The sequence below is a fragment of the Punica granatum genome, chromosome 7, assembly GCF_007655135.1.
Source record: "Punica granatum isolate Tunisia-2019 chromosome 7, ASM765513v2, whole genome shotgun sequence".
Classification (NCBI taxonomy): Eukaryota; Viridiplantae; Streptophyta; class Magnoliopsida; order Myrtales; family Lythraceae; genus Punica; species Punica granatum.
Window position 1 is genome coordinate 21674711 of NC_045133.1, and position 26302 is coordinate 21701012.

At 36.1% G+C, this 26302-nt stretch overlaps 3 protein-coding genes, 1 long non-coding RNA gene and 1 other non-coding gene across 9 annotated transcripts; 3 read left to right on the forward strand and 2 right to left on the reverse strand.

Annotated features, from left to right (window-relative positions):
- Window positions 1–2451: 2451 nt before the first annotated feature.
- Window positions 2452–3786, reverse strand: LOC116212923. The gene is made up of 4 exons (XM_031547678.1): window positions 3626–3786; window positions 3362–3483; window positions 3120–3238; window positions 2452–2827 (listed from the first exon to the last, which is right to left on the reverse strand). Exons 1-4 carry the CDS (start codon window positions 3675–3677, stop codon window positions 2692–2694), a joined length of 429 nt encoding a protein of 142 aa, XP_031403538.1. The 5' UTR covers window positions 3678–3786; the 3' UTR covers window positions 2452–2691.
- Window positions 3787–9579: 5793 nt separating this feature from the next.
- Window positions 9580–9693, forward strand: LOC116215778. The gene has a single exon (XR_004158576.1). It is a non-coding gene; the product is annotated as a U5 spliceosomal RNA (small nuclear RNA).
- LOC116213337 (putative pectinesterase 11) lies at window positions 9589–11824 on the reverse strand. 2 transcript variants are annotated; one of them, XM_031548222.1, is made up of 4 exons: window positions 11193–11822; window positions 10455–10643; window positions 10099–10334; window positions 9589–9999 (listed from the first exon to the last, which is right to left on the reverse strand). In XM_031548222.1, exons 1-4 carry the CDS (start codon window positions 11580–11582, stop codon window positions 9777–9779), a joined length of 1038 nt encoding a protein of 345 aa, XP_031404082.1. In that variant the 5' UTR covers window positions 11583–11822; the 3' UTR covers window positions 9589–9776. The 2 variants fall into 2 exon arrangements, with proteins under 2 accessions (XP_031404082.1, XP_031404083.1); XM_031548223.1 differs by having other exon boundaries at window positions 9857–9999; window positions 10149–10334; window positions 11193–11824.
- Window positions 11825–16048: 4224 nt separating this feature from the next.
- LOC116215537 lies at window positions 16049–17492 on the forward strand. Its single transcript, XR_004158494.1, has 3 exons — window positions 16049–16204; window positions 16616–16896; window positions 17027–17492. It is a non-coding gene; the product is annotated as an uncharacterized LOC116215537 (long non-coding RNA).
- Window positions 17493–18637: 1145 nt separating this feature from the next.
- Window positions 18638–21811, forward strand: LOC116215723 (B3 domain-containing protein REM5-like). Of its 4 annotated transcripts, none has more exons than XM_031551557.1 (5): window positions 18638–18767; window positions 19772–19863; window positions 20389–20749; window positions 20837–20937; window positions 21155–21811. In XM_031551557.1, the coding sequence occupies exons 2-5, from the start codon at window positions 19798–19800 to the stop codon at window positions 21404–21406; spliced, it is 780 nt and encodes a 259-aa protein (XP_031407417.1). In that variant the 5' UTR covers window positions 18638–18767; window positions 19772–19797; the 3' UTR covers window positions 21407–21811. The 4 variants fall into 4 exon arrangements, with proteins under 4 accessions (XP_031407417.1, XP_031407420.1, XP_031407416.1 ...); XM_031551560.1 differs by having other exon boundaries at window positions 18665–18842; XM_031551556.1 differs by lacking the exon at window positions 18638–18767 and adding an exon at window positions 18849–19137.
- The last annotated feature ends 4491 nt before the right edge of the window (window positions 21812–26302 follow it).

Here is a 26302-nt window from a genome sequence, read left to right on the forward strand (position 1 = left end):
AGGACGAAAACATAAAAGAAGGTATTTGATGAAAATGAATCAAGAAAAAAAGAAAAAGACTGAAATAAAAAAGTATTCGAAGATATATGATCTAAATGATGAAAAAATAAAAAAATGACGAAAATAGAAAAACATTTAAAGTATCAAATGTATTGTTTTCTCTTTAATAAAATTACTATTTTTTTCATAGTCATAAATAATTAGAATTAATGGGCAATTAATAATTTAAAAAATAAAAGTGAGATGATCATGAGAGAGTGTTTGATTCTATATAATTGTATAGAAATAGTATGGATACTGTTCCAGATAAAATATATATGTGAAGCTTCAGTGCATCTGCATTGATAAAATCTTGGATTAGAAGCGATAATAATTGATGGGTTGCCTTTTTCAACAAGACCATGCCAGAAGTGCCATAATTACCCCTTTTGCGTGGAAAGTTCTGATTGGTAAAGCGCAATAATGTCATTTCATTATTTTTTAGATTATAAGGATGCTCTTGCCAAAATAAAATTCTTAATAATTAATAAAATAATATAAATAATCTCATTATTAATATAGAATTTAAAATCTATTAATTTTTAGATAAAGACATGCACTATTATACTATATCCTCGTTGATTCATTTCATAATCTTGTCCTGACAGAGGAAATGGAAGAGTAGGCCCAGTAGCTTGGCCCCAAAGATAATGAAATTTTGAAAATTATAGGGTGACATTCTGCACTGGAACACTAGAATTAAGAAAACTTGAATGCGAAGAATATATTTCAGCACAATTCATCTTTAGATATTTCCTACCCTTAGTTAATTTTGATAAAAATTACCCCGAAGTTAATTTTCTCACCTGATCCAGTGAACTATTGATTTGGAAAATTATCAATTTTTCTTTTGTTTATAAAAGAAGTTGATAGCCTACATAAAAATAGATATCCTAATAAAGGAATACGAGTATTTCTCATATCCAGAACCTCTTGATTATTAGGTAAGAGTATAAACCATTCGACTATATCCCTTTCTCTCCAAAAGCTACCCAAGTTCAATATCGTACTTAAAGATTCACAGTGTAACACGAATAAAGAGGCACAAATAGCCTTATTACGGGAATCAAATTTAGAAACTTTTAATTATTAGGTAAGAGAATAAGCCTAGTTTGAATTGTTAAACTGATTTTAGAATCATGATTTTTATTTTAACTCAACACACTACACAACAAAAATACACGTTTCCCAAGTCAAATTTATAATACTATCTCATTTATCTTTTTCCACAATCAAAATTAAAATCAAAATTAAAATCATAATTCTAAAATCTCACTAACAATTCAAACGCAGCATTAAAGCTCACATTGCTGCTCAGAAAGGCTCTTTACATTCGTCCGTATACTCTATCCTCTAAATTCTCTTCGAAAGGGGCATAGAAGGACCAAATAAGGACCGTCATTCCACTTTTACGACTTTCTTTGTGATATTGGATAATGGTAGCTCGGTCATCGGAGCAAAAGAGGATCAATCGAACCTGTCGAGATGGACGACCTGTCTACCTAGCCTCATGAAATGTAGTAAGGATCTGCAAAGAGACGTCCCTCCCTTCTTCTTGTTTTTTTTTTTTGGTGGGTAATGGACGGAAGTTCGAAGGAATTAAATTAAAGAGTACAATAGCGGGGTGAAAAAGCCCTTGAAATATCCCCTAGTTAAATGGAACCTAATCCATTAGGGATCGAATAGAGGTAATAGGTACCCAAAAGCATAGCAATTACCCTTCGAGCAAGCCAATCAGCACAGTAGTTTCCCTCACGATAGGTATGACGGAGCATCATTTCCCAATCTCTAGCAAGCAATCCTCTAATATCAGAGAGCAATGAACGAAGGGGAGGGGCACCCGCTTCCTCCCACCATTAAATCTCGAACACTCGCAGAATCAGTCTTGAGGATAAGCCTTTGATAACCCATATTCCTAGCAAGCTCTAGCCCATCACGAACTCCCCAAAGTTCCGCTGCCATATAAGACGCTATGCCAATATTATGCATAAAGCCTCCCATCCAGTTGCCATTTAATAATTAGACCGCCCGCACCGGCGAGTCCTGGATCCCCTTAGAGGCTCCATCAATATTCAGTTCAAACCAACCTTCATATGCCTTTGTCCAGTGTATATAGCGCCATTGTTTAACTGAAATCGGGGAAGCAAGTTGATCAAAACAGCTTGCTTTGTGAAAATCGCGGGCCATTCGAAGAATGCAACGAAGCTCGTCATTCGGTCTCTGAATGAAAATTCTCCTCGAATGTACACTGCCAAGGGACGTCGTCCCTCCCTTCTGTATTGCACCTGTTAACGTCTATGAATATTCTTCTATATCTGCAATGCGACTTGACGCCTATAATATATCCTTTTCTCGGTATCGGCCGAGACTAATTTTTTACATAAAAGCAGAAAAGCCCAAAGAACACATAAATAAAGGAAAAAAGGGAGGATTTTTTAATTAATTACATAACTAAGACACTCCCATTGAACTCATCAGCCACAATTTCCCATTCTTACATACAAAAAGCAAAAAGCGTTAAGAAGAAGAAGATAACCCCGAACTTACACATGGGATTTGCACACTCTTTGAACTGTGTACGAGTATATTTCTACGTACGCATATACAATCAGTACATATATGAGCTGAGGTACGATCCGACCCAGCATAGACTCATGGGCTCGACCCAGCGCCGTCATTTAGCTTCGAGCGGCTGGGATCGGCCACGTGGAACTGGGAGGCGTAGCTGTTGGTAGTTCCTTCGCCCACCGGCGGTTCATTTAGAAACGCCCAATTGCTCCTAGTCCACCTACAACGAAGAACATCCATATATAAAAATGTTCAAAATTATCGAAAAAAAAAATCTTATTTATAGAGTCTAATTTCTCGCATAAATAATTATTTACACATCTCTAAAGAACCTAATAAATTACACACACATAAAAGTATTGACGGATAAAAATTATCGACATGAAGACTGCGACGCCTTTTTATATTTCAATGAAAATATGACCTCTTTTAAATTACGATGAAATATACTATTGTTATATTATTATCATATACATATATTTTAATCGGTACATTGTTAATATTGTTATTACCAGCCATTGGTCTTGATAAGCTTCTCCCAAGCCGCTGCTTCCATCTCCGTGAAGTTGGCTCCCTTGGCATCATTTGTCATAGGCGGTGACTTCGATCTCTGATACTTAGTTCCAGCTTCCTGCGATATTAATCATTTCCGAGTACGAATATTGCTTCACTAACTAACTCGATAAGGGTAAAAAATTAAAATAAAACTGTCGTAGATGTGAGAACGAGTCGCATATGTATATGTAGCACGTACCTGAGAAACATCATCGGACGAGCTAGAAGTGGCCTTGCGAAGCTCCTCCTCCACTTTCTTCTTCGATTTCCAGTAAGCTTCTATCTCTTCTTTCGTGAACGACCGATTCCTCTGATATGCCGCTGCTCAATCATTCAAAGATTTGCGGCGATAATTTGTCATCGATTCATTCGCGTATTCTACCGGAAAAATATATAGAGGGTACGATGTAACCCTACCTATTAATTGATACGTATAAAGCCATCTCGAGAGAGCGATTCTTACCGTATTTAGGGTCTCGGAATGGAGAGTCCCAGCCTGCCATTAGAGAACCCATTTCCTTTAACAAGAAGAAGAACCAAAGCAAAAGCGATTACTTGTTTGAGTTGTGTTATTACTTAGCTAATAAAAGGTTTTTCTCTACATCAATGTTTATATATATATTGATGAGAAATTTAAGCCGACTTATATTAGATTTATCTGACAAAAAGAAAAGCAAAAATCTTACCTTTATCTCAGTAAGCTCACCTAGGTTGATAGATATATGACTTTGTTCTTATCCTCAACTCTAAGTGACATGGGATATATTATTATATTGCAAAAAAAAAAAAGTGACATGCAATATAATATTATATCGTATTTATGTGCTATATGTTCGTTGTCCGTTTGCTAATGTTCCATGCTAAGTGTCAATGCCCTTAGCCCACAGGTTTTAAGGTTTCCTCTATCAGGTCCGGGACTACGTGTCCTCTTCCCTCCATGCAGGGATGGATCCAAGGGAGAAGTAATCCTACTTAAAATTTTGACACTCTAATAAAATTTCTTTAATTATTCAATTTTTGATGAAAAATTCTTATAGTTGTCCCTCTTAGGTCCATGACAACGCTAAAATTGTTTCCCTTGATGTGAGAAAGTACGAAATATAAATTGTGACAACAAACGTATATATGAATCCGTATTATGAAAAGCATTGTGGTATAATTTTCTGCGCGTAGGATCATTTAAGTACATAAATTTGTCTCAGAAAAAATTGTATGACGTGGTTCATGTTTGTAATGTCCAAGTTACTGGAAACATGAATAGCATATACGCATGCAGATGAATTAATTATAGAAAAAAATGGAATAAAAAGAAAATGAGAAAAAGACATAATGGCAGACAAAGCAATCCTTATCATTCTATCCACCGAAAAAAATCTCTTTAATAATTTCAATGAAGGTAGATATATTATAAAATCAATGCTACTCAAAGCCGTCCCAATTTCACTGGGGCTGCCCACTGAATAGATATTAGATCTTTCCAGGTCCCAGTCTCCATGATATATAATCTGGAAGCTACTCGCCTTTAGGATCTTCCTAGACCCGGCTTTTGGAATTAAAATTTCATTAGCCCGTGCCATCGCTAAGTAACGTACGCTTCTAATACTTACGTGCCCGAACCCTTCTGTTCTCTTTAATTTCCGCTTGCAACGTTTGTCAGTAGATATTTCTCTCGTAATCTTAAGATGATCTTAACTAAGAGTGAAGATTAAATTCTGGTATTCTCGGACTTACCATATCATATCAATGTAATAGTGATAGGAACCTAAAGTTGTATACTACATCCACTAAAAGAAATACTCTTATTAGAGAAAAATAATGAGAAGCAATTATAATATTAGCCTCTAAAATTCTCATTTTAAGACAAATACAATATATATCTCTTATGTGAATTTTATTGTCTCTAAAAGTACCTAAAGTTAAAACTTAACTAAATTACAAATCTATATCACAATTATTAGCAACAAATAAGTCTTTTGCCATAAAAGAATAACTTTTAGAAATATATTAGTAGGGACATAGAGAAAATTTGTCACTAAATATTTTTTTTAGAAAGTAAAAGACTTAATTGCTTCTAAATCCAATCTTATTTGTCCCTAATAGATTCTTTTAGAGATAAAATATAATTGCCTCTAAATCTAATTATCATTTGCCTCCAATTATGAAATTTTACCTAATAGTAAGTAAATAAAATGTTGGAAGTTTGATGGATTATTTTTACCCACACATAGATAATTTATTCAACATAAATTAAAGGATATTCAAATTACTCTCAACATAAGTAGAAAATATATTTTATTTATTTACTTATCACGTTATGCAGATTTTGTATAAAATAAAATAGTAAACTAGTACTCTTTTGTATATCTTACTTCATCTATTGTGTTTATATATGATTTATTACATAAATTTTTGGATAATATAACAATCTTCAACTTACCACCCCAATAAATTAACAATACATATATGCATAATATTTGATTTAATATTATATGCACATTAATTATTTTTTAAATTTTAAATAATTATGTTTGACATATTTATGGTGAAATGGTAAAGAAGCGAGACTAAAAGTACTATGCTAGAGGTCAAGGGCTCGAGTCGGGTTCAAAGCACAATATAAAGATGTGAGAGAGATAGTAGTCAAATGTAATTACCATCATTTATTTAAAAAAAAAAACTCTAGAGAGGCAATTACAATAGTCCTAAATAATAAATTTAGTAACAAAATTTGTTGTTATATATCCTTATCGGAAGCATATTTAATTAATACAAATAATACTAGTTAGTAACTTTTATTAATTGCTGCTAATTTGTCCCTATAGATCTAAAATGACACGTGTAAATGAGACGATTCACTATTTTGTTTCTAATACCTTTAGAGGCAAATAAATGACTTTTGGAAGCAAATATCATGCTTGTAAAAGGAGTTTTTCTTGTAGTGAGCACGCAGTTTTTTGATAAAAGTGATTGGTGGAAGTATGGGGTAGTATTAGACGTCCTTGTTTTGGAGTTAATAAAAAGGTTCAAATTTGACACTTGTTAGAAGAATTAGTTTGTATCCTTTATGTAACTTTTTATTTTTTATTAATTTATGAGAATCACTTGTAGTTGAAAAAGAAGGTGATTAACTTTGTAGGTGAACCAGTGAATAGGAAAGAAAAGAAAGAAAAAGAGATTTATTCATATAAAAAAGGAAAGTAGAAATTAAAAACAGCTCGAAAGCAAAAACTGCAATGTAGGGTTTCCGAGAGGGAGGGTTTACAAATCCCTCCGAAACTCTTGTTTGGGAAATTTTGGAAGATCTTTTGAACTGTTTTGAGAACTTTTAAATTACTCACTCAAGGAATGCTCCATTTGGTTTCGCAGTTAAAATCACAAAAAATTTAACTTTAACTTTAACTCAGCACACTATACAACAAAAATACACATTTTCCAAGTCAAAAATTTTAACTTTAATTTTAACTCAACACATTATACAATCATTTGTCCTTTTCCACAATTAAAATCAAAGTTACTTTAACTCTGAAACCAAACGCACCCTCTTAAATGTATTGATGTCCTTATCACCTAATTTTAATTTATTCTTGTTCTCAATTTATGTTTGAAAGTTGAGGGTGGGGTGTGAAGGGTCCATCCTTATTATTGAACACCATTCTAAACTAAGAGGAGGAATGTCAAAGGGGAGGAGCGTAGTTGAGACAGGCGCTCATTTAAGAATATTTGAATTGTTATTAGTGAGGCTATTCACTAATATGATCATGATCTATGCATATATTTTCTGTTTTAATCATCTATGTGGTGAATTCTACGATATATACATACATACATATATATATATATAGGTTATAATCACATGAATAATTGACATAATTATTACTAATTGTAAGAATCCTAATGATTCTTTCTCACTACATACGGAATCGTTTAAGAATTTCTCCCATTCAACCATTCAAAGCCCCAGCTCGAGTTTTTGGCTTCTCTCTGCCTATCATGAACACAATATACCAACAAGCACAATAATTCTGTTTTTCTCAGCATGTAATGAGCATTCATCATTTGTGAGAATCGGGTATAGGATATTCAAAAAGAAAAATATTTACAGAAAAGGATATTAGAGGGAGATTCCAAGAAAACTTATGCCAAAAGATACCAGAGGTGAAAAACATCGTCATGAACAACAATAATTCTCTTGTCGATCCTTGTTGATTCGTATTTTTATTGCACATAATGATTCTGGCTAGCCTTTTTCTCAGCAGAAAACGCGATCCATTTTCCATAAAAATAAATCAGTTCCTACCGATATAATTTATTTTAACTTGTTTGGATTGCAGCTATGAAAGGGTGAGTTAAGGCGGTATAGAGCTTATCTTGATGGGCGACGGACGAGTATTTTCGGTATAGGTTGTTGGATTAGGCTGCGTTTGGATTGAGAGTTTGATTTTAGAATCATGATTTTGATTTTAACTCTACCCACTACACAACAAAAACACACGTTTTCCAAGTCAAATTTATAATATTATCTCATTTGTCCTTTTTCAAGATCAAAATCAAAATCAAAATCAAAATCAAAATCAAAATTACTTTAACTCTGAAATCAAACGTAAGGGGTTGGAAAAATAAGGAGTTGTTTGAGCATGATTTTATACGCCCCGCTAGTATGGAAGCCCCAGTGCTACAGTATGCCCCGCACTGTCCAACAGTCCGTATTTGCTAGCAAGGGCCCTAAGCCTGCTCGGGTTTGGAAATGGATTTCACGGATCGGGCCTCCTGTTAGTTGGCTTAAATTGAGAACTGACGGAGCCTCTAGAGGAAACACAGGCTTGGCTGGTGCAAGTGGGTAATTCGTTATGCCGATGCGAGATAGGTGAGCACGCATAATGTAGGAATCGCTTCAGCTGTGCTGGCTGAATTATGGGGTGTCTATATCAGCCCACAGCATGTATGGGAGCTTGGTTATAGAAGAATTATTTTGGAGGTGGACTCGGAGGCGGTTCTCGGGTTCATTAGATCGGCTGGGATGTGCGCTCCTCATATTGCCCATCATATTGCCCACTTTGTTATGGCTATTAAATGCATCCTGCAAAGGAGTTGGTTAGTGGAGATTCAGCACACATATAGGGAAGGGAATGCGTGCGTAGATTGGATGGTTCGTTCGGCTCTTCATCTATATTTGAAATCTCATTTCTTCTCTAATCATCTGAATGATATTATCTCGCTGCTCTTTGGCGATACTGTTGGAATTTCCATAACGCATTTTTTGCTTAGTTTAGTTTCTTTTATTTTGTCTTAGCCTTCCTTGAGCTACGAGTCCCATTTGCACAAATAAATAAATAAATAAATAAAAAGGGTGAGTTGTGGAGGATTACTAATGTGCCCCTACATAACCCTCTATAAACCGCATCCAAACAAGCGGTTAGGGTAGAATCACTCACAATCACATAACCCCATTTGTATAAAATATAGACGCTTTATCTCATTTGACCTTTTTGACGTTTGACCAACCACTATTTTTTGGAAAAATACAAATTTGGGCCATAACTTTGCAAGATTTTCTTCTAATATTACATTGTAAGTCTTTTCTTATTTTTAAAATATCTTTAATTTTAGAAATTAAAAAATGAAAAATCAATATAAAAAAAAGTCAGATGAAGAGGGAGGAGAAAGACCTCTAGCAATGTTCATTTGAGAGAGTTCACTAATGGCAACAACTAGGGACGAAGTCAGAATTTTCATTCAAGGAGCAAAAATATGACTCGATATAAGTAATGCAAAAATAATTCTTCTACAAAATCTTGAATGAATGTAACATTTGGGGCAAAATTTTTAAAAATCCAAACTTCAAGGGGGCAATTGCCCCCCTGGAGCCCATGTGGCTCCGTCATTGGCGGCAACCTCACCCCATAATCATACGATACAATTACGAGGTTCAAAAAGTAGTTTGTTAATTATTTGTGGATATGATTTGCTTTTATTGTACCATTTCAATCCGTGATGACATGCCTCCAACCACCGCCACCTAGATGAGGTCTTTAGCATCCTTCAATGACATTGCCTAGGGCGGCGGTAGCTGGAGATGCCTCAACCGCTACTTCCTCTCTATATTTCTCCCTCTATTTGAAGTTTTTAGCTTATTTATTTTTTGTTTATTTTTAATTGTTTATTTCTCAAATTGGACATGAAATATTTTAAAAATAAGAATTTTGTGTAATGGTAGGACTTATTCAGTAAAAATAATAATAAATGGTCCTAAAAAGAAAGAAACCCAAACTTTTTTTTTCTATTAGGAAATAAACCCAAACTTTACTATCCCAATTGGTACTTTCCTTAAAAACAATAATTTGATTAAATAAGTTAAACGAGATTAAGTGCATATTTTTTTCAACAAATAAGGTTGAGTATCATTTTATAAAATCCCTCAAGTAAGGTGATTTATCCAAATCGAACTATTCTTTCGTCTTTTATTAAAGAATACCGTGTGCTCACTGCACTGAGTGGCATACGCCAATTTTTTTCTTTTATTTGTCCAGAAAGACACAAAAATAGGAGAAACGAAAAATAAATAAATAAATAAATAAAAAGGACGACCAAAGAAAGCTTATGCATGATAATTCTATCTATTGTTCTATCTCCTTACTCTGACCTAAAGAACCGTTGCGGATTGAACCTATACTAAATGGGCGAGTCGGGTTAGGTCTTCTGATCCATGTACTGCCATCTATTATCCCCTTATTTAAGAATGGTTCGACCTCCTCTCTCGTAAGCTTGCGCGACCAAGCAACCCGCCCCCTCGTGTTGGACCCCGGACCGTGGCAGTCATATTCTCCGAAGTAGGCCGTCCTGCACATGACAATAAGGTGCATATTCAATACCGGAGAGATGTGTCTGATTAGCTAAATGAATCCTAGTTATTTCGTATTTTAGATGTTTTGTATGTACTTCTGTCTGGATGCATCGCCCCAGTCGTCCCACCCCTTGGGAAGAATCACCTCGGACATGAAGGTATGTGCAAAGATCACCCTCGAATAGTTGCCCCAGGGCCTGCCAAGGATGGCGCTCTTTACGCCCGTGATGTTGCAGTCCATGAAGGTAAAGCCCGTCTTCTCGTCCAGTGATGTCCGCTGCTGTGCTGTGATCGCTCCACCATAAGGTGAAATTGAGTGCACATGACACCTCTATAACAAAACATTGCATATAGCCAACATCACTTAATATTTCTGTATTCCGGAATCCGGATACATTACTAATCATACCATGGACATATATATATATATGTTTGTGATTTTTTGGTTTACCTCAAAGACTGAAGCAGCATTGCCACATATGAAATCAGTAGCTCCTAGGATTAAACAGTCGCTATAGAAGTGTCTGCCAGCCTCGTCGAATAGGGTATCTTGGAACGACAATATCCTACATCCATAAAACGACACTCTATCTCCCGTTACCCTCAGTGCGACTGCTTGAGTTCCCCGCCCATACGTGTTCTAAAATGAAAAGAGAAAAGAACATTATAAGTTCAGACTAGATTGATTCGCCTTTTAAGATTAATTATTTATTCCAAATACTCGGTCTTGGCATAGCCAATAATCTTCATCAGTTGAGAAGACAAAGCTAGTTTAATTAGCAACGTTAACGACATCAAATAATAATTCTAACATTAACTTTTAGTCATTGTTGCATTAGAGAGTTAGGTTTAAAGATTTGCTTAACCGTGCATATGTGAGCTGAACCATTGAGTTCCATTATTATTCTTGCCCTAATTCATTTCACCTATCAATCTCACCTTCATTTTGCCCACAAAAAAAGAAAAAGAAAAAGGACAAACATATATCAAGATTTTGCCCCCAAAAAAATTGTTTATATAATTGTAGCAGACGCTCAAATCGGATCAATCTCAGCCAATAGTGACTGAGGACACCCATAGCCTTATAGGGGGCAACAAAATCACCGGGAAGAAAAAGTTAATTTTAAGGATATAAAATAAAAGTCAATTGCTTACCCCAAAAAATGAAGAAAAGTCAATTATCATTTACCTCGATGATGAGGTCTTGCCCCACAAAATCCGAGGCTAAGACGGAGACGGTAGCGGATTCCTTAATGGACCCGCCCCGTTTCCCCGTGATGACCACCCGCTGTTTCTCCTCGATGGAACCGATTAACGTGATGAAGGGCTTGTTGGCCGGAACGATGACCCTCTCATTGTAAATCCCCGGCTTCACCCATATGTCAACCGGACCCGAGTTGTTGGAGGGCACGGCAGCAATCGCATCCTGTATCCTCGTGTAGTCCCCGCCACCGAACTTGTCCACTATTATGTAACGAGGACCAGGTGCAGGTGACGGGCTGGGAGTTGCCGCATTCGACAAGAACAAGTGTACAGTCACGAGGAAGAACGTGATTGCGGGGACCCGAACGTCGGCCATTTGATCGATTGAAGGGAAGGAATGGTTTTTGATACATTGTAAAGTAGTGTGTGTCGTGGGAGGAATATATTGAGTTGGAGCCGTTTTTATTTTTGTACATTTTAATGCAGACGAGCGATCGTACCGTTTTCCTTTCTCTTTTGGGCTGAAATTTCCTCTTCCGGGTGCAAAGAGAGAGCCATAAATTCCTCTCTTGGATTTAATGTTAATACCTACCTATAGACGAGGGCAACAATTATGGGTTGGGCTAAGCACAAATTTTGCTCTTTTTATGAAATCGTATTGGAGTACTTAATATATACGTGTTGTTTTAAAATGAATTTGGACAGTTAACCCGTCGGTCGTTCAACGAAGGTAACAGGTGAGCCGATTGGAATTGTTGCTATGTGTTCGTAGTAATTTGGCAAAGCATTGGTCGCTTTCGGTCCTCTACCATTTGCAAGTGTATCGGGGTTAGCTCCGAAACAGTACGTAATTTGTTCTTTGGTTCACAAGGTTAATTCAACAACCTTGTTTTCAACTAGAAGACGTTTCGAAAGATAGTAGGAAACCTCCTAAATATAATTTCACGTATACCTGTTACAGAAAAGATATCTGTTCATCTACACAATATATAAAAGCGTGCAGCACATTTAGGATTTCTTGACATTTGAATTCCCAAAATTCCCTTTATGTTAAAACTAGACGATGAACCCGCGTATATGCATCGGCAAGTATTATTTGGCCCAACTATTTTCTTCTTTTAATATTATTTAAATATGCAAATATGAAACATAGTCAATTAATATTGTGAATGGAGAAATACTTGTAAATGATATGTGTATATACCGACTTATGTAAGAAATATCAAGGATAACGGAGAAACATTTTTATTCTCTTAATTTATTATAATTTTGTTTATAAGAGCTAGTGATCTACGAAGAAGTAACTCTTTTTACATGAGACTCAATTTTAATTTGAAGATAATCGTGAAAAATTTCTCCCACTCGAAAGTCTGAAGTTAAATCTATGGTGCAATTTTGATTTGTAAAATAGTTTCTACTCTCAACTTGACAAATTACACTACAAGAAAAACTCTTATTACAAACGGTGATATTTAATTCCAAGCCTATTTATTTGCCTCTAAAAGTATAAGAGGCAAACGAGTAAATTGTCTTATTTACTCGTTTCGTTTTAGGTTTACAGGGGCGAATTAACAACAATTAATAAAAGCCACTAATTATTACTATTAATGTCAATCAAATTTACCTCCAATAAGGAGATATAGCAACAAATTTTGCTATAAATTTATCATTCAGGACAATCATAACTACCTCTATGTAGTTTTTCAAAGAAAGTTATGTCTATATATTTGCCTCTAATACTGTCATATCTTTATACTGTATTTTGAATCCGACTCGAATCTCCGACCTCTAGCACAATATTATTAGTCTTGTGCCTTTACCATCACACCACCAAGGCTTTTTTTAATTAAATTAGAAATTCAATTTATATCTCATTATTGGTGATCACAGGAAGAGTTGTGCAAGGAAAAGTAATTTATGTCATACATGAATTTTTTCCATACGTTGTTCCGACTTTTAGTATTATATTTTATGTATGAAAAAAAGTACATAACCATTCTCTTATAATATAATATTTTTGTGTCCTTTGATTTATGTCAATGCACCTATTCGCTCTCATTTAATACCCCCTATGATTCCCTTTTGTTCTTATGTACCAGTGACCCCATTATAATTCTTTCTACCACATATATGTCTATTTTTCACTATAAAAATGTAAATAATGACCAAATTTGTCTAAGTGTTAAGAAAACAAAATCCAATAGTTAAATTGGTTTTAAAGAAAAATGAAATATAATTAAAAATTTGTCGTCGTGTATATGTAATTATTTATCATAGATAAACTTTTTTTTTTCCAAAGGTGATTATTTCGTTAATAAAATACTGAGATACTGGAAGAGTTGTGTACTTTTTTTAGTTAAGATAGAGTTGTGAGTACTTATATATATATATATATATCTTCCAGCTTTCTAAGAGAGATATCAAACATTCTAATCCCTCTCCCTATATGGAATTCCTCCCTAATATTTCATTAATTAGAACACATTTTTATCAATTTATATGTGGTGCTCCCGATTTTAGCATATAAAAGGGATTGCACCTGCAGTATTCTTACTGTTGTGAGGCTCCCTGTGAAGGATCTCGAAAGTTGTAGATGAGTTTTTAAGAACATTTATATCGACCTATCTGTTCTTTTTTTTGTCCAACTAAATCTGTGATCGACTATCTTCGTCGAATTTCAATGGCTAAATTCTTGTTCTCAATGATTAAAAAAACTCGCTAATCATGTTGTATATCATAGACGTACGTGATATTGTATTAGTAGGTCTCTTAATAAATTTTTTGTAGAGGTGCCAATAAGTGATTCCTCCTGCCTCTATTTACAAATTTTGATCCAACCATCATTGCTTTTCCTCAACAAGATGTTATGTTCAAAAAGATGCATTTCTTTCCTCTTTCCATTTAGCTGTAGCGATCAAATTGTTTCGACATGAGAAGTATATAAACTCTCCAAAGCAACTGCCTTGCGTCATTCTTACGGGGAGCTTATCTTGTAAATTATCCAATGAATATTACTTATCTACTTTGGATGAGTAAAAACTAATCAAAATACTTATAAGTGGGAATCAGTAAGCCATTGTGGGGTCATTTTTCCATTTTCAGGCATGTTAATTAGGTGTTACACATCCAAGTAGATGAGTAATACTTATCCAATATTACAGGGGTATAGTGACGCAGTAGTGCATGCTCTCGCCTGATAACCAAGAAATTTCAAATTCGATATTGTGGGACTAGTCGTATCTTTTTATTAAATATTTGATTTTTGATTTCATTACACTAATCCAATAGACCTCCTTTGTAACCGAAAAAAAAAAGAAGGAAGACGTAACTTTATTTTCTTAACGCATACACATAATCAGTTGGGTTTAATTGCTAAAATGGATTTTCCCGCTGCTTCGATCAGTTTTTCTAAAATACATATATGCTACAACCCAATATATAAATGATCGGTTTATTATTACTAGAATCCTTTTCCTGATAACTTGGCTTACCCCAAAGAATTCCCTCATTAAACATTTTTTAATGATTTAATGATTTAATAATTAATAATATGTATGATAAAATAATATATTAGAATTGGTAAATCATAAATATATAGTTCTACTGCGTGCTATGCACGTGCATACCTATATATTAATAATAAATCTCCTTTTGTTTGTTGAACATATTGAATAAGTGATAAATATATACCGGAAAAATATAGAATAATTCGGAAAAATCCTCTACGTTATTAGTTTGTAACAGGTAATGTTCATGGTTATTTAAATAAAGTTGTATAGTTTCTCAAAATATTTTAACAATTTCTTCCGTATACTTTTATTTTTATTTATTTTTTTCATATATTTTATTTTTATTTTTATAGTTTCATAAATTAAAAATAATCATGACTTTTTTTGCTGAATAAAAATAATAATTATGACATTGGAGGTGCAGCTAGGAGGCATAGTACATGTACCTCGTGATTACCCTTGATTTTAGGAAAATTTACATGTACTGCCACCCCATCTGCTCTTCGGCATTTTCACAAACTCACCGTCACCGTTAAGTGACGGCGCGACCATCCCCACTTTCCCGCGCTGCCACCGAGACAAGACAAGAGAAGACAGTGATCCCACCCAATAGTGAAAAGCAAACCTCAAGATCACAAATTTGAACCAAGCTCAACATCCCGACAGTTACTATGCTCACCGGAGTGCCCCGACAGTTGCTTTGCTCTTCAATTTCAGGCCTGATTTCAAGCCCTGCAGCATTGGATTACTCACTTGCCCTTGAAAATCTATACTGGGATTTAAAGGTTTTTAGCTTTGTGTTGTGATGTGAAGGAAGGAGAAGTCGGAGAACAAGGCCAAGCCCAGAGGCAGAAAGGCCTCGTCTTTTCGAGGTTTTCTTAGCTTACCGGAGCACCCCACCAGTTTCTGGTGAAAGACCTCTTTCCTCTTCTCTCCTTTTCCAGTTCACGGCACTGTTTGATTCATGTAATCTTTGTCCTGTGGCCTTGATCTTGCATTTTCATCTTACGCTGTCCGTTGTACCATCTTCCCATGCTCAAAAGTCATTCTAAAAATGCAGGCTGAACTCTCGCAAGTAATGACAATGTGATCTCTTCTTATAAGTTCGATTTGTGAATTCACAGTGGTTTTTGACCGCGGCGATCCGTAACCATTCTGATGCCTCCAAGTTTACTAATTCTTACCTACACAGATCCGGATGGTTCTTGATTTTATTGAACTAGATGTAATGTAGCATGTCCAGATCTCCCTAGAGAATGTTTGGAGGGGCCCAGTGCCAAGTCTAGATTCACTCCGAGTTCTATCACCTGAGGGGAACAGCTCTCATTATCTCCTCTGTGTTTTTCTTTTTCATCTGACCATGCCTTTCCCTCTTCACTGGGATGCAGGGATCTTGTTAACGTCTGTTGCAAGGAACATCACGATGTTAAGTGCGAAAAAGCACACCTTTTGCAAGATATTCCTTCCCGAACAAAGCGCCAGCCGAATGGTAATAAAGATCCTCTCTGGTCTCATGTTCTATGGCTTGATGTTGGAGATTGTATCTGAAACTAGAAACAAACATCGGGATATGTAGCTGTGCTGTTTGTTCCTTCATGTAAAAATCAAAATGAGTTCTATAGATGGTTGAGTTAGAAGTTATCTCGGCGGCTTCGTGAAAATTAGAGCAAACTCAGAAATTTCTGCAGAAAATCAAAAGGACATTCTTTTTCAAAATGGTATACAGTAAGATATCTGATGCGGAATAAGGTTGTCCTGGCTCTTGGCCGCAGGTTTACGTCACCAAATAATGTGTTCTTTTTGCTGAGTCGTGGAGCATTCATATGTTAAATCCTATCCTTAAAGCGAAAACTTGCATGTTCTTTTAATGTCTCGTATTTAATGACTCCATTAATTTCAGAGAATCCCTCCTGCATATCGGAAGCTTATGAAAGGGACAAACATGAGAAATGTTTACCTAACGGGACCCAATGGCAACTATTGGCCAGCGAAGATTATCGAGGAGGGCAGCAAATTATCTTGCTCGAGGGTGGCCTGCATTCGTGAAGGACCACGGCATACAACGCGGGCATTTCCTCTTATTCAAGTTCGATGGGGAGACGACATTTAAGGTTATGGTCTTCAGCCCCACTGCGTGCGAGGATAAGGCTGCTTTCAGCAGCAAATTTTCCCGAGGCAATGGTAAGAGTCCGCACAAAACTGCGAAAGTGCACGTCACAAAACTGCGATTACCATCAATCCTGTATAAGACTTTCGATCAAACGAAATCCTTTCTTCGCCAAAGTTAAGATTATTGCTTTGATATGCACAGGAAAAGCTGAGGTGCAAGAACGGGCTCCATCTACTGCTACAAATCCACATTTCATAGTACATCTACAGCGTTCAATACCTGGGCGAAGGAATGGTCGTTGTAAGATTTTCTTTTAGTGCCCCGAATTGCTAAGTGCGTATATACATTGTCCTCCTCGTATTTGCAATTGCGTTGTGGCTGCTGCCACCATTTGTTATCTATCATGGTATTCTAGTCAGACCGACATTATGTTGGATTTCCCGAATTCTCTTGTATTAAGACTTTTTCTTTGTTTTTTTTTTCTTCTTCTGTTGGTAGGACATTCCGAATTCATTCGTCAATGGATGGGTAAGAGAACTAGTTCATTCTTAAGTAAAACCATGTAAACCTTAAATCGGTATTTGGTAACGAAGTTAAATTTGATTTAGTTTGATTAAAGGATATGACGATAAAAGTAGTCAAAAAAAGTATGTGAGAAAATTCGAAGAAGAAGGTAAAAAAGTAATAATTGTATTGTTGAATTGACGAAAAAAATATTTAAAATGCAAAAAAATATTGAATAGTTAAGATAATTTAGTATTAAAAAATTAATTTAATTAATTGATAAGAAAAAGTATGAAAAAGAATTCGAAGAAAAAGATAAAAAAAGTAATAATTATGTTATTGAATTGAGAGAAAAGTAAAGTTAAGTAAAATCAAATTTTGTTACCAAACATATGTATGTTTGGATTAAGAGTTAAAATCACTTTGATTTTAATTTTAACTTTAACTCAACACACTACACAACAAAAATACACATTTTCCAAATTAAAAATTTTAACTTTATCTTTAACTTAACACACTACACAACAAAAACACATGTTTCCCAATTCAAATTTATAATCCAAATTCATTTGTCCTTTTCCACAATCAAAATCAAAGTTACTTTAACTCTAAATCCAAACGCACCGTAGATTTTGATTGTGGAAAAAAAAATGATTGTGTAGTGTGTTGAGTTAAAGTTAAAGTTAAAGTTAAAATTTTTTACTTAAAAAATGTGTATTTTTGTTGTATAGTGTGTTGAGTTAAAGTTAAAGTTAAAATTTTTGTGATTTTAACTGTGAAACCAAACGGAGCAAGAAATTTTTTCACCTCTATCCTTTTAATTTTTGTTCTATTTATTTCGGTTCCATTTCACTCTTACGATTTTATTTACTTAATTTTAAAGAATTATTAAGTGACAATTGTTAAAAACTATTTGAAAATTTAGCCTCTCCTATATTTTTTTTTCTCTTCTTCCTTTACAAACAACGTTACGATGTTTAAATTTCAACTTCTCGAAGGAGAAAAAAATAAAAACAATGGTTCTAAACTGGGTATAATACGGGTTTTGGATAAAATTAGAATCTAGTTTCGTAATATAACAGCGTATGGCTCGAGTCCAACTTCTACGAGCCTTTAAAAAAAAAAAAGATTAGGATCTCATATGAAAAATAGGGAACTGGACCTGCTCACCCCCACTCCTAGTCCTAAGATTGCTCTTGAACCGTAGTCCTCCTAGTTCAATCATCTCACATCACTATGTTACCCCTAATGTTTTGCAAAATTTACATGAATGCCACTCCATCTACTTCACGAGTTCACGGTATTTTGACAATCTCACCGTCACCTTTAGCTAGCGGTACGGCCATCATCCCCATTTCCCCGCGCAACCGCCAGAAGTGATAAACAAGCCCAAGATCCCAACTTTGAGTGAGAAACAAGCTCAAGATCCCAGCTTTGAGTGAGCTCAAGATCACGACATCCTTCTCCTCCTTCGCCTCCATCTTCTTCTGCATTTTAGGGTTTTGAAGATGAGGTTGAGAGTCACGATTGTCTTGCCCTCAAATTTCAATAGCCCGCCATTTTTGGTTCCCCTGCCTAAAAGCTCTGTTATTGCTTTTGTGGGAAGTTCATGCTATTTCTGGACCAATGCCCTTTGCTTCTGTAAATGGGCAATTCAGAGACATTAATTCATTGCTTTCTTTTTGCATTATTCACTTGCCCCTGAATATCTGTTCTGGGAATTTGAGGTTTCCAGCTCAGTTTTTGTTGTGAAGGACCAGTCAGAGGAGAGGACAAAACCAAGCCCCGAAAGGCCTCATCTTTTCCGGGTTTTTCTCTCCTCTCCTTTTCCAGTTGATGCTGTTTGATTCATGTGATGTTTGTTCCTCTTCAGTTTGGTTCGCAGCAAATGAGTGCATGTTCTTGAGTGTCCATCCTATGTTGTCTGTTTTATGGTCTTCCTCGTCCTGTGGTCAGATGGACGAAATCGAAGAAAATCATTCACAAAAGCAAGCTGAGTTCTTGCAAGTAATACGGCCTTCCACTTTCTGTAGTACTGATCTAAGAAATTATGCCAAAAGTTTTCTCGATTTGATTCCACTAGACGAAATGTAGCATTCAGATCTCCTGAGAAGAACCAAGTCTAGATTCTCTCTAGTTCTTCAAGTTGTTCATAGACTGGAAGAGGAACTTGTCAAGAAGCTTTCTGGAACCAAATTATTTTGCTTCGCTCTTTGTTGTAATCTTAAAGCTACCGGCCGACCTGATACTGGCTATCAGTACGTCTCTGCTTATGGAGTCATGGACCGTGATGATTGTTCAAGCTCGTACTTGGTCGCATCAACTGACGATGCTTAGTCTTTATCTCCATTTTTCGGTAACGTTTGGATGCTGGTATACTTTTATGTATGATGTTGTCCTTTTTCATCTGACCGTACCTTTTCTTCTTTGCTGGGAATGCAGGGATCTTGTTTGGAAAGAACATCACAATGCCGAGTCCGAAAAAGCAAACCTTTTTTAAGATTTTCCTTCCCAAAAGCAGCGCCTGTCGAATGGTAATAAAAAATCTCTCCGGTCTCATGTTCTATGGCTTGATATTGGTAATCGTATCTTTTATTTAAGTAATCTGTTGATGAAACTAAAAGCAACCACGGGCATATGTAGCTAGTTTTGTTTGTTCTTTCATGTAAAACAGAAGATCATGAACTCGAGACATAGATAAATCAAACTATGAGTTGTTGTTATAGGTGTAGTAGATGTTATCTCCGTGATTTTGCAAAGATCAGAGCAAGTTCAGATTTTCTGCAGAAAACTAAAAGGGCATGCTTTTTCAGTATAGTTTATATTTTAGACACACAGCGTGAATAAGGTTGTCATGCATCTTCGCTGCAGTTCTTCATGCTTCCAGAAAATAGTTATTGACAACATTCAAATGAATTCTTTAGCCCGAGTTTGTTACCAACCTATACGTTTTGTCCTTGCTGAGTTGTGGAAGATTCATTTCTAAATATCTTATTCTTCATCTGAAAACTCGCACGTTCCTTCCCAGCTCTTAATATCTATTACTCCAATAACTGCAGAAAATACCTCCCGCGTATCGGAAGCATATGAAAGGGAAAAACTCGGGAGCTGTTTACCTGAAGGGACCTAGTGGCTACTATTGGCGGGTGAAGCTTATTGAGGAGAGCGGCAACTTATACTTCATCCGAGGGTGGCCCTTATTCGTCAAGGACCATGGCATACAACTCGGGTACTTCCTCGTATTCAAGTTCGATGGGGACAAAACATTTAGGGTTAAGGTCTTTAACCCCACTGGCTGTGAGGATAAGGCTGCCTTAGGTGCCAAACCTTCCCGAGACAATGCTAGTAACCCGCACAACCCCGGGAAAGAACTTGTCGCAAATGTAGAAGTGGAGGAGGATGCTTCTTGGGACAGAGCAGGTATTATCATCTATCCAGTTCAAAACTTTCTGTCAACTAAAACTCTTTTCTTTGCCAAGGTTAAGATGCTTGCTTTGATGTTCACAGAGAAAGCTATCGTGCTAGCTAGGGAGCCACCTTCTGTTACTTTGCCACATTTCACAATACAAATCAAGGCCTACCACATTTCGGGCGGAGGAATGACTGTCGTAAGTTTTTCTTTTAATGCCCCGAACCGAGTTGCTATGTATATACATATATGGTCCTGATCAGGTTTGCAATTTCGTCTTGCTTATGTCACCGCTTCTAATCAGTGACAGTACTTTAGCAAGATCTAAGAGTAGAACTGAGAATACATCGTAGTAATTAATCGAGTTGGATTTCCCGGATTCTCTTCCTTTGACTTATGAATTGTTTTTTTGGTAGGGGGTTCCGAATTCATTTGTCAAAGTCCACCTGTTCCATTTCGTGGAGCAGAAGACGCCTATCGTTCTTCAATGGGAGGACAAGGAATGGCCTGCAGCTATGACCCACGGTTCTACGCGCACTTACATATGGGGGGGATGGCGAGATTTCGTGAGGGTCAGCAAAGTACAGGAAGGGGACATTTGCAAGTTCGAGCTGGTGGAACAATTCGTCCTGCGCGTGCATATCTCGAGGCACATTAAGGAAGAGTAGCCTAATTAGCACCGAGTCTGAACTTATATATTATTACTACCCTCAAGAAACTCGATACTCATCTTTTATGCCATATCGGCACCAGTATTATCATAATGACCGATCTTTCATCATTCAGATCTTATCTTAGCCTAAAACATCTATGAATAGGTGATGGGTATTCATGCTTTCTGGTGAAGAGGCAACTGGGTACTTTGGTGATTGATGTTGAGCATCGACAAGGGAACAAGGTTTCAGACCGATTTCAGGTTGCGGTTTTCGACTTGTTTTTAGTGGAACCGCTTCGATATAGATACCAAGTAGGCGTTTGGACTCTGATTTCATTTACATTTCTGCATGTTACTTAACATGTGGAAGTGATTTAATCTTCATCTCACTTAGTAGTATTTACATTTCTGCATGTTACTTAACATGTGCAAGTGATTTAATCTTCATCTCACTTAGTGGTCTTTACACTGATGAGATTATACAACTGACCCCGACTCAGATGACCCCATCATTCCCAGCGGTGACAATGTGTATAGAATTATTTGTTGATGAATTTCAGAATAATTTTCTCGTTCGAATTTTCAGTGTCTTCTGTGTTGGAAAAAATTTGCTCATAGCAACTTCATATGAGTTCTCAAATGTGCTTGTTTTTGCATTAGGATCCATCAGCTACTAGCAGGCATCAATTTAGTTTTAGACAGCTCGTCATTCAAACAGTCGGTTTGAACAAGACAAAGTAGCGATAACACAATCTGAGACAGTTCATCAAGTAAACTGGTAACTCAGGAACTGCCTCCATTTAGCTCCTGAAACTCTTTTTACGTTTTCTACGTACATATATTATCGTATCTTGCAATTTACATCGCGTGATGACCCCTGGTGTTTAGCAAAATTTACATATACTGCCACTCCTCATCTACTTTTCGGCACTTTTACATACTCACCGTCACCGAACCGTGGCCATTTTTGGTTGCATCTCTTCTTATTACTCAATTCGCAATTTCAGCTGGCAACTTGGCACATCAGTTCTTGACCTCCGCAATCCATAACCATTCTAGTCAACCACTTCGAGAGAATATCCAAGGACTTCCGTCAAGAATCCACTCAGCCCGAATGCTTTCATCGGGATCATAAAGCTGCTGGCCTTCCTGATAATGCCTTTGGTGAGCATGTGGAGTAGATATATGTTTTATGGACCATGTCGATCATTAAAGCTCGTAGCTTTGTCCATTTTCTATTATGAATATTTGCTTGCATTGAGCGCCAAGACCCCATGAGAAATTTCAAGAAGAAGTGCCTCTCTCTCTCTCTCTCTCTGCAAGGTGATAGGCCAAGAACATAAGTCATTGTGTATGGAAACAGTGGGTTTGATTCTTTTAATCTGACCATGTCTTTCCTTCTTTGCTGGGTGTATTTCCGGGATTGACGATGTCGAGTTCGAAAAAGCCAACCTTTTTCAAGATCTTCCTTCCTGAACAAAGCGCCCGTCAAACGGTAATATAACTGAAACTAGTCCTCTCTTCTCTCCTGTTCTATGGCTTAATGTTGTCATTGATTGTATCTTTCGTATATGAGTCATCTGTTTATCGAAACTATAAACAAAACATGGGCATATGTGGAGCTGTTCTGTTTTTTCTTTATGTAAAAACAGAATAATATGAGCTTAGGAGTTAGAACACAGAGGAATCACTCTATTGTGAGTCCTTGCTATGGTTGTGTTAGATGTTATCTCGGTGATTCACGAAGACCAGAGCAATCTCATCAGAAATTTCTGCACAAAATTAAAAGGGAACAACGTCCAAGGCTAAGCTCTAAATCTAGGTGTTTGTTACCAGCTTACGTGTTCTACGCGCCGAGTTGTGGAAGACTCGTTTGTTGATCTCTTATTCTTCGAGCGAAAAATCAGCATATTCCTTCTCACCTCTTATTATCTCGTACTTTATGACTCCAATAACTGCAGAGAATCCCTCCCGCATATCGGAAGCATATGAAAGGGAAAAACTCGGGAGCTGTTTACCTGAAGGGACCTAGCGGCAACTATTGGCAGGTGAAGCTTATTGAGGAGAGTGGCAAATTATACTTCGCCCGAGGGTGGTCCTCATTTGTCGAGGACCATGGCATTCAACTCGGGCACTTCCTCGTATTCAAGTTTGACGGGGACACAACATTTAAGGTTAAGGTCTTTAATCCCACAGCCTGTGAGGATAAGGCTGCCTTAAGTGCCAAACCTTCCCGAGACATATGTGGGGGATGGCTGTATTTTGTGAAGGAAAGCAAAGTCCAGAAAGGGGACACTTGCACATTCGAGCTGGTAGATCAGCTTGTGTTGTGCGTGCATATCTCGAAGCACGTAAAGGAGAAGTAGCCTAATCTCTGTTGAGTCTGTACTCCGAACTTAAATGTTTTTATCCTCAGTCCATAACACCAGAAAGCCGACACTGATCTTTTAAGCTTTACTTGCTATTGTATTGACGTAATGACAGCTTGTTGTTTAGCATTCAGACCGAGTTTTTCTGAAGTCTGATGGCATTCTCTCTTGGATGAATATGATCTTATTTGAGTTTACAATTCACCGTTAAACGTCAACTAGTGAGTGATTGGGTATATCTTGCTGCCTGATGAAGAACCGGCCTGATACTTTGGTGATTGATATTGAACATCGACAGGGTAACAAGGCCTGAGCGATCTCGTGTTTTGGTTTTCAACTTTTGTCTTGAGAGGAACTGCTTTGTTATAGTTACCTGATAGGCCTATTTACAACTCTTCGGATGCCACAGTATAGCAAGATCTTGCTCGTGTAGTAAACATAGCCAATGAATAACAGTGGAGTAAGCCGACATTTGAACGAGAACTCTAGCTAAGGATAACTCACGGTCTCGATCACCATAGCCAATGCCACTTCAAGATTATAAAGATCTTTTAAACGAATGGGAATAGGAAATATCTGGGCAGCTAGATCTCTTCCATACCCATATCTTTTGATAAAACCAATATCCAAATCCGTCCCGAACTCGATTAGCAGAACTTTAGCAACATTTTTAGAAAAGATAATTGACCTTATTATGATAGCTCGACAAGACTATATTATAGTCTGCACTAGTGAAAAATTCCCGCGCTTTGCAGCAGAAAGTGATTTCATTCATCATATAAAATATCTATCTAAATTTCAATAATCATAAAAAAAAAATAATAAGGTCATAATGTACAACTTTCAGTTTATATATTACTCAAAAATTAAGTCTAAAACAATAGGTAACAAAACTTAAGCCTAAAATAACAGTTAACAGTGTTTATGGAGCAATAATAGTTAACAAAATTGATAGAGAAACTAATATCATAGGCAATGACAATTTTTTATAAAGTGTCATTTATAAAGTGTCGATTGTTAAATTAATTTTTAATATTTTCATAAGTGCTTTTCCCCACGTGTTTGGATTCCTCATTATTAAGTATAAATAAATTTATTGTTGAAAGTATAACTTCTTTTTGTGGGTTAAGAGAATCATTGACTTGAAAAAGTGATTTATTTCAAAAAATTTACCAAAAAGTAATTTTATAAGTACAAAAAAAAAATCTAAAGTATATCCTATTGCCTATTTTTCATTTTAAAATATTAAATTAATAAAACCCCACCAGCTAAAAAATTGAAGAACAAAAAAAAAAAACACTTGTGTGAGTAAAGATTACTTTCTGCGAGTGCTCTCCACGAAAGTTCCATATTTGAACTTTACTTTAGCCTAATGTATAGATAGATTATTACATGTTATGTTATAAGAAAATGAATTCGTCTAACGTAACATTCCTTCTCCTAAAAATGCACTTTAGGTCAAAAAAGAAAACTGAGCTCGTTTTTAATGCCTCCAATTGCTGAATGCCCCCATTTAGTACGTGAGAATGGAATGAACTGAAATGAAATACTCATTTTTTCACTGCACCTCATTTTATTATTAGTATCTCTAACATAAGTTGAAAATAGTATTCCCTCATTATCATCTCTTTTTTTTTTTATGGAATGAGAATTCCCTCAATTAAGAAAGGGAATGATAATTCCCTCATTTCATACTATATATTATGAGGCATCATATATGTTCTTTTAATTTATATATCTAAGAATGTATACAATATGATATATTGGTATATAAGTCTAATATTATAATTATATTCCTTCATTTTGTGATGATCATTAAAGAAAATCATATTTTTTGACTCAATATTATTACATTTTCCTATATAGAATCCATTTCTTTCTATTCCATTCAATTCTCGCGTACCTAACCGGACTTAAGTATGCATCTACATATCCAAGTGATTGAATTTTCATCTCACTTAGAAGTCCTTACACAGAGAGATCAAACGAGCGTCCTGAATTACATGTACATAACTATAAGTCGATGAATTTTCAAATAGTTTTCTCGGTCGAATTTTCAGTTTCTTTGTATTTTTTTTTTGTCGGAGACAATTTTCTCATCGCAACTTAGTGTGTCTTCTCAAACGGGCTTTGATTTTACATTAGGATCAGCTACTAGCACTAGCAGGCATCAATTTAGTTACAGAAAACCTCATCATTGAAACAGTCAGTTTTAACATGACACAGTACCGATAACACAACCGAGAAACTTCATCAAGTTTGAGTGAGCAGCATTTTTTCTTTGGGGTCGAGCTGATGATTTATTTTCTCGAAGCAATGCGAGAGAAAAAGAAGGAACTGCCTTGATTTGACTTTCGAAGCTCTTTGTATTTTACGTTTTCTAGACCTTTCAACATGTTCTAGACCCCGGTAATCCGTAATTATTCTGATAACTTGCTAGTTTATTACTTCTCTTTGGTGCAGATTGGTGGAGATTCACATTGTTATTGATCTGACTCGATTATATTTCATGCAATGAGCGTTTAGATCTCTCGAGTCTT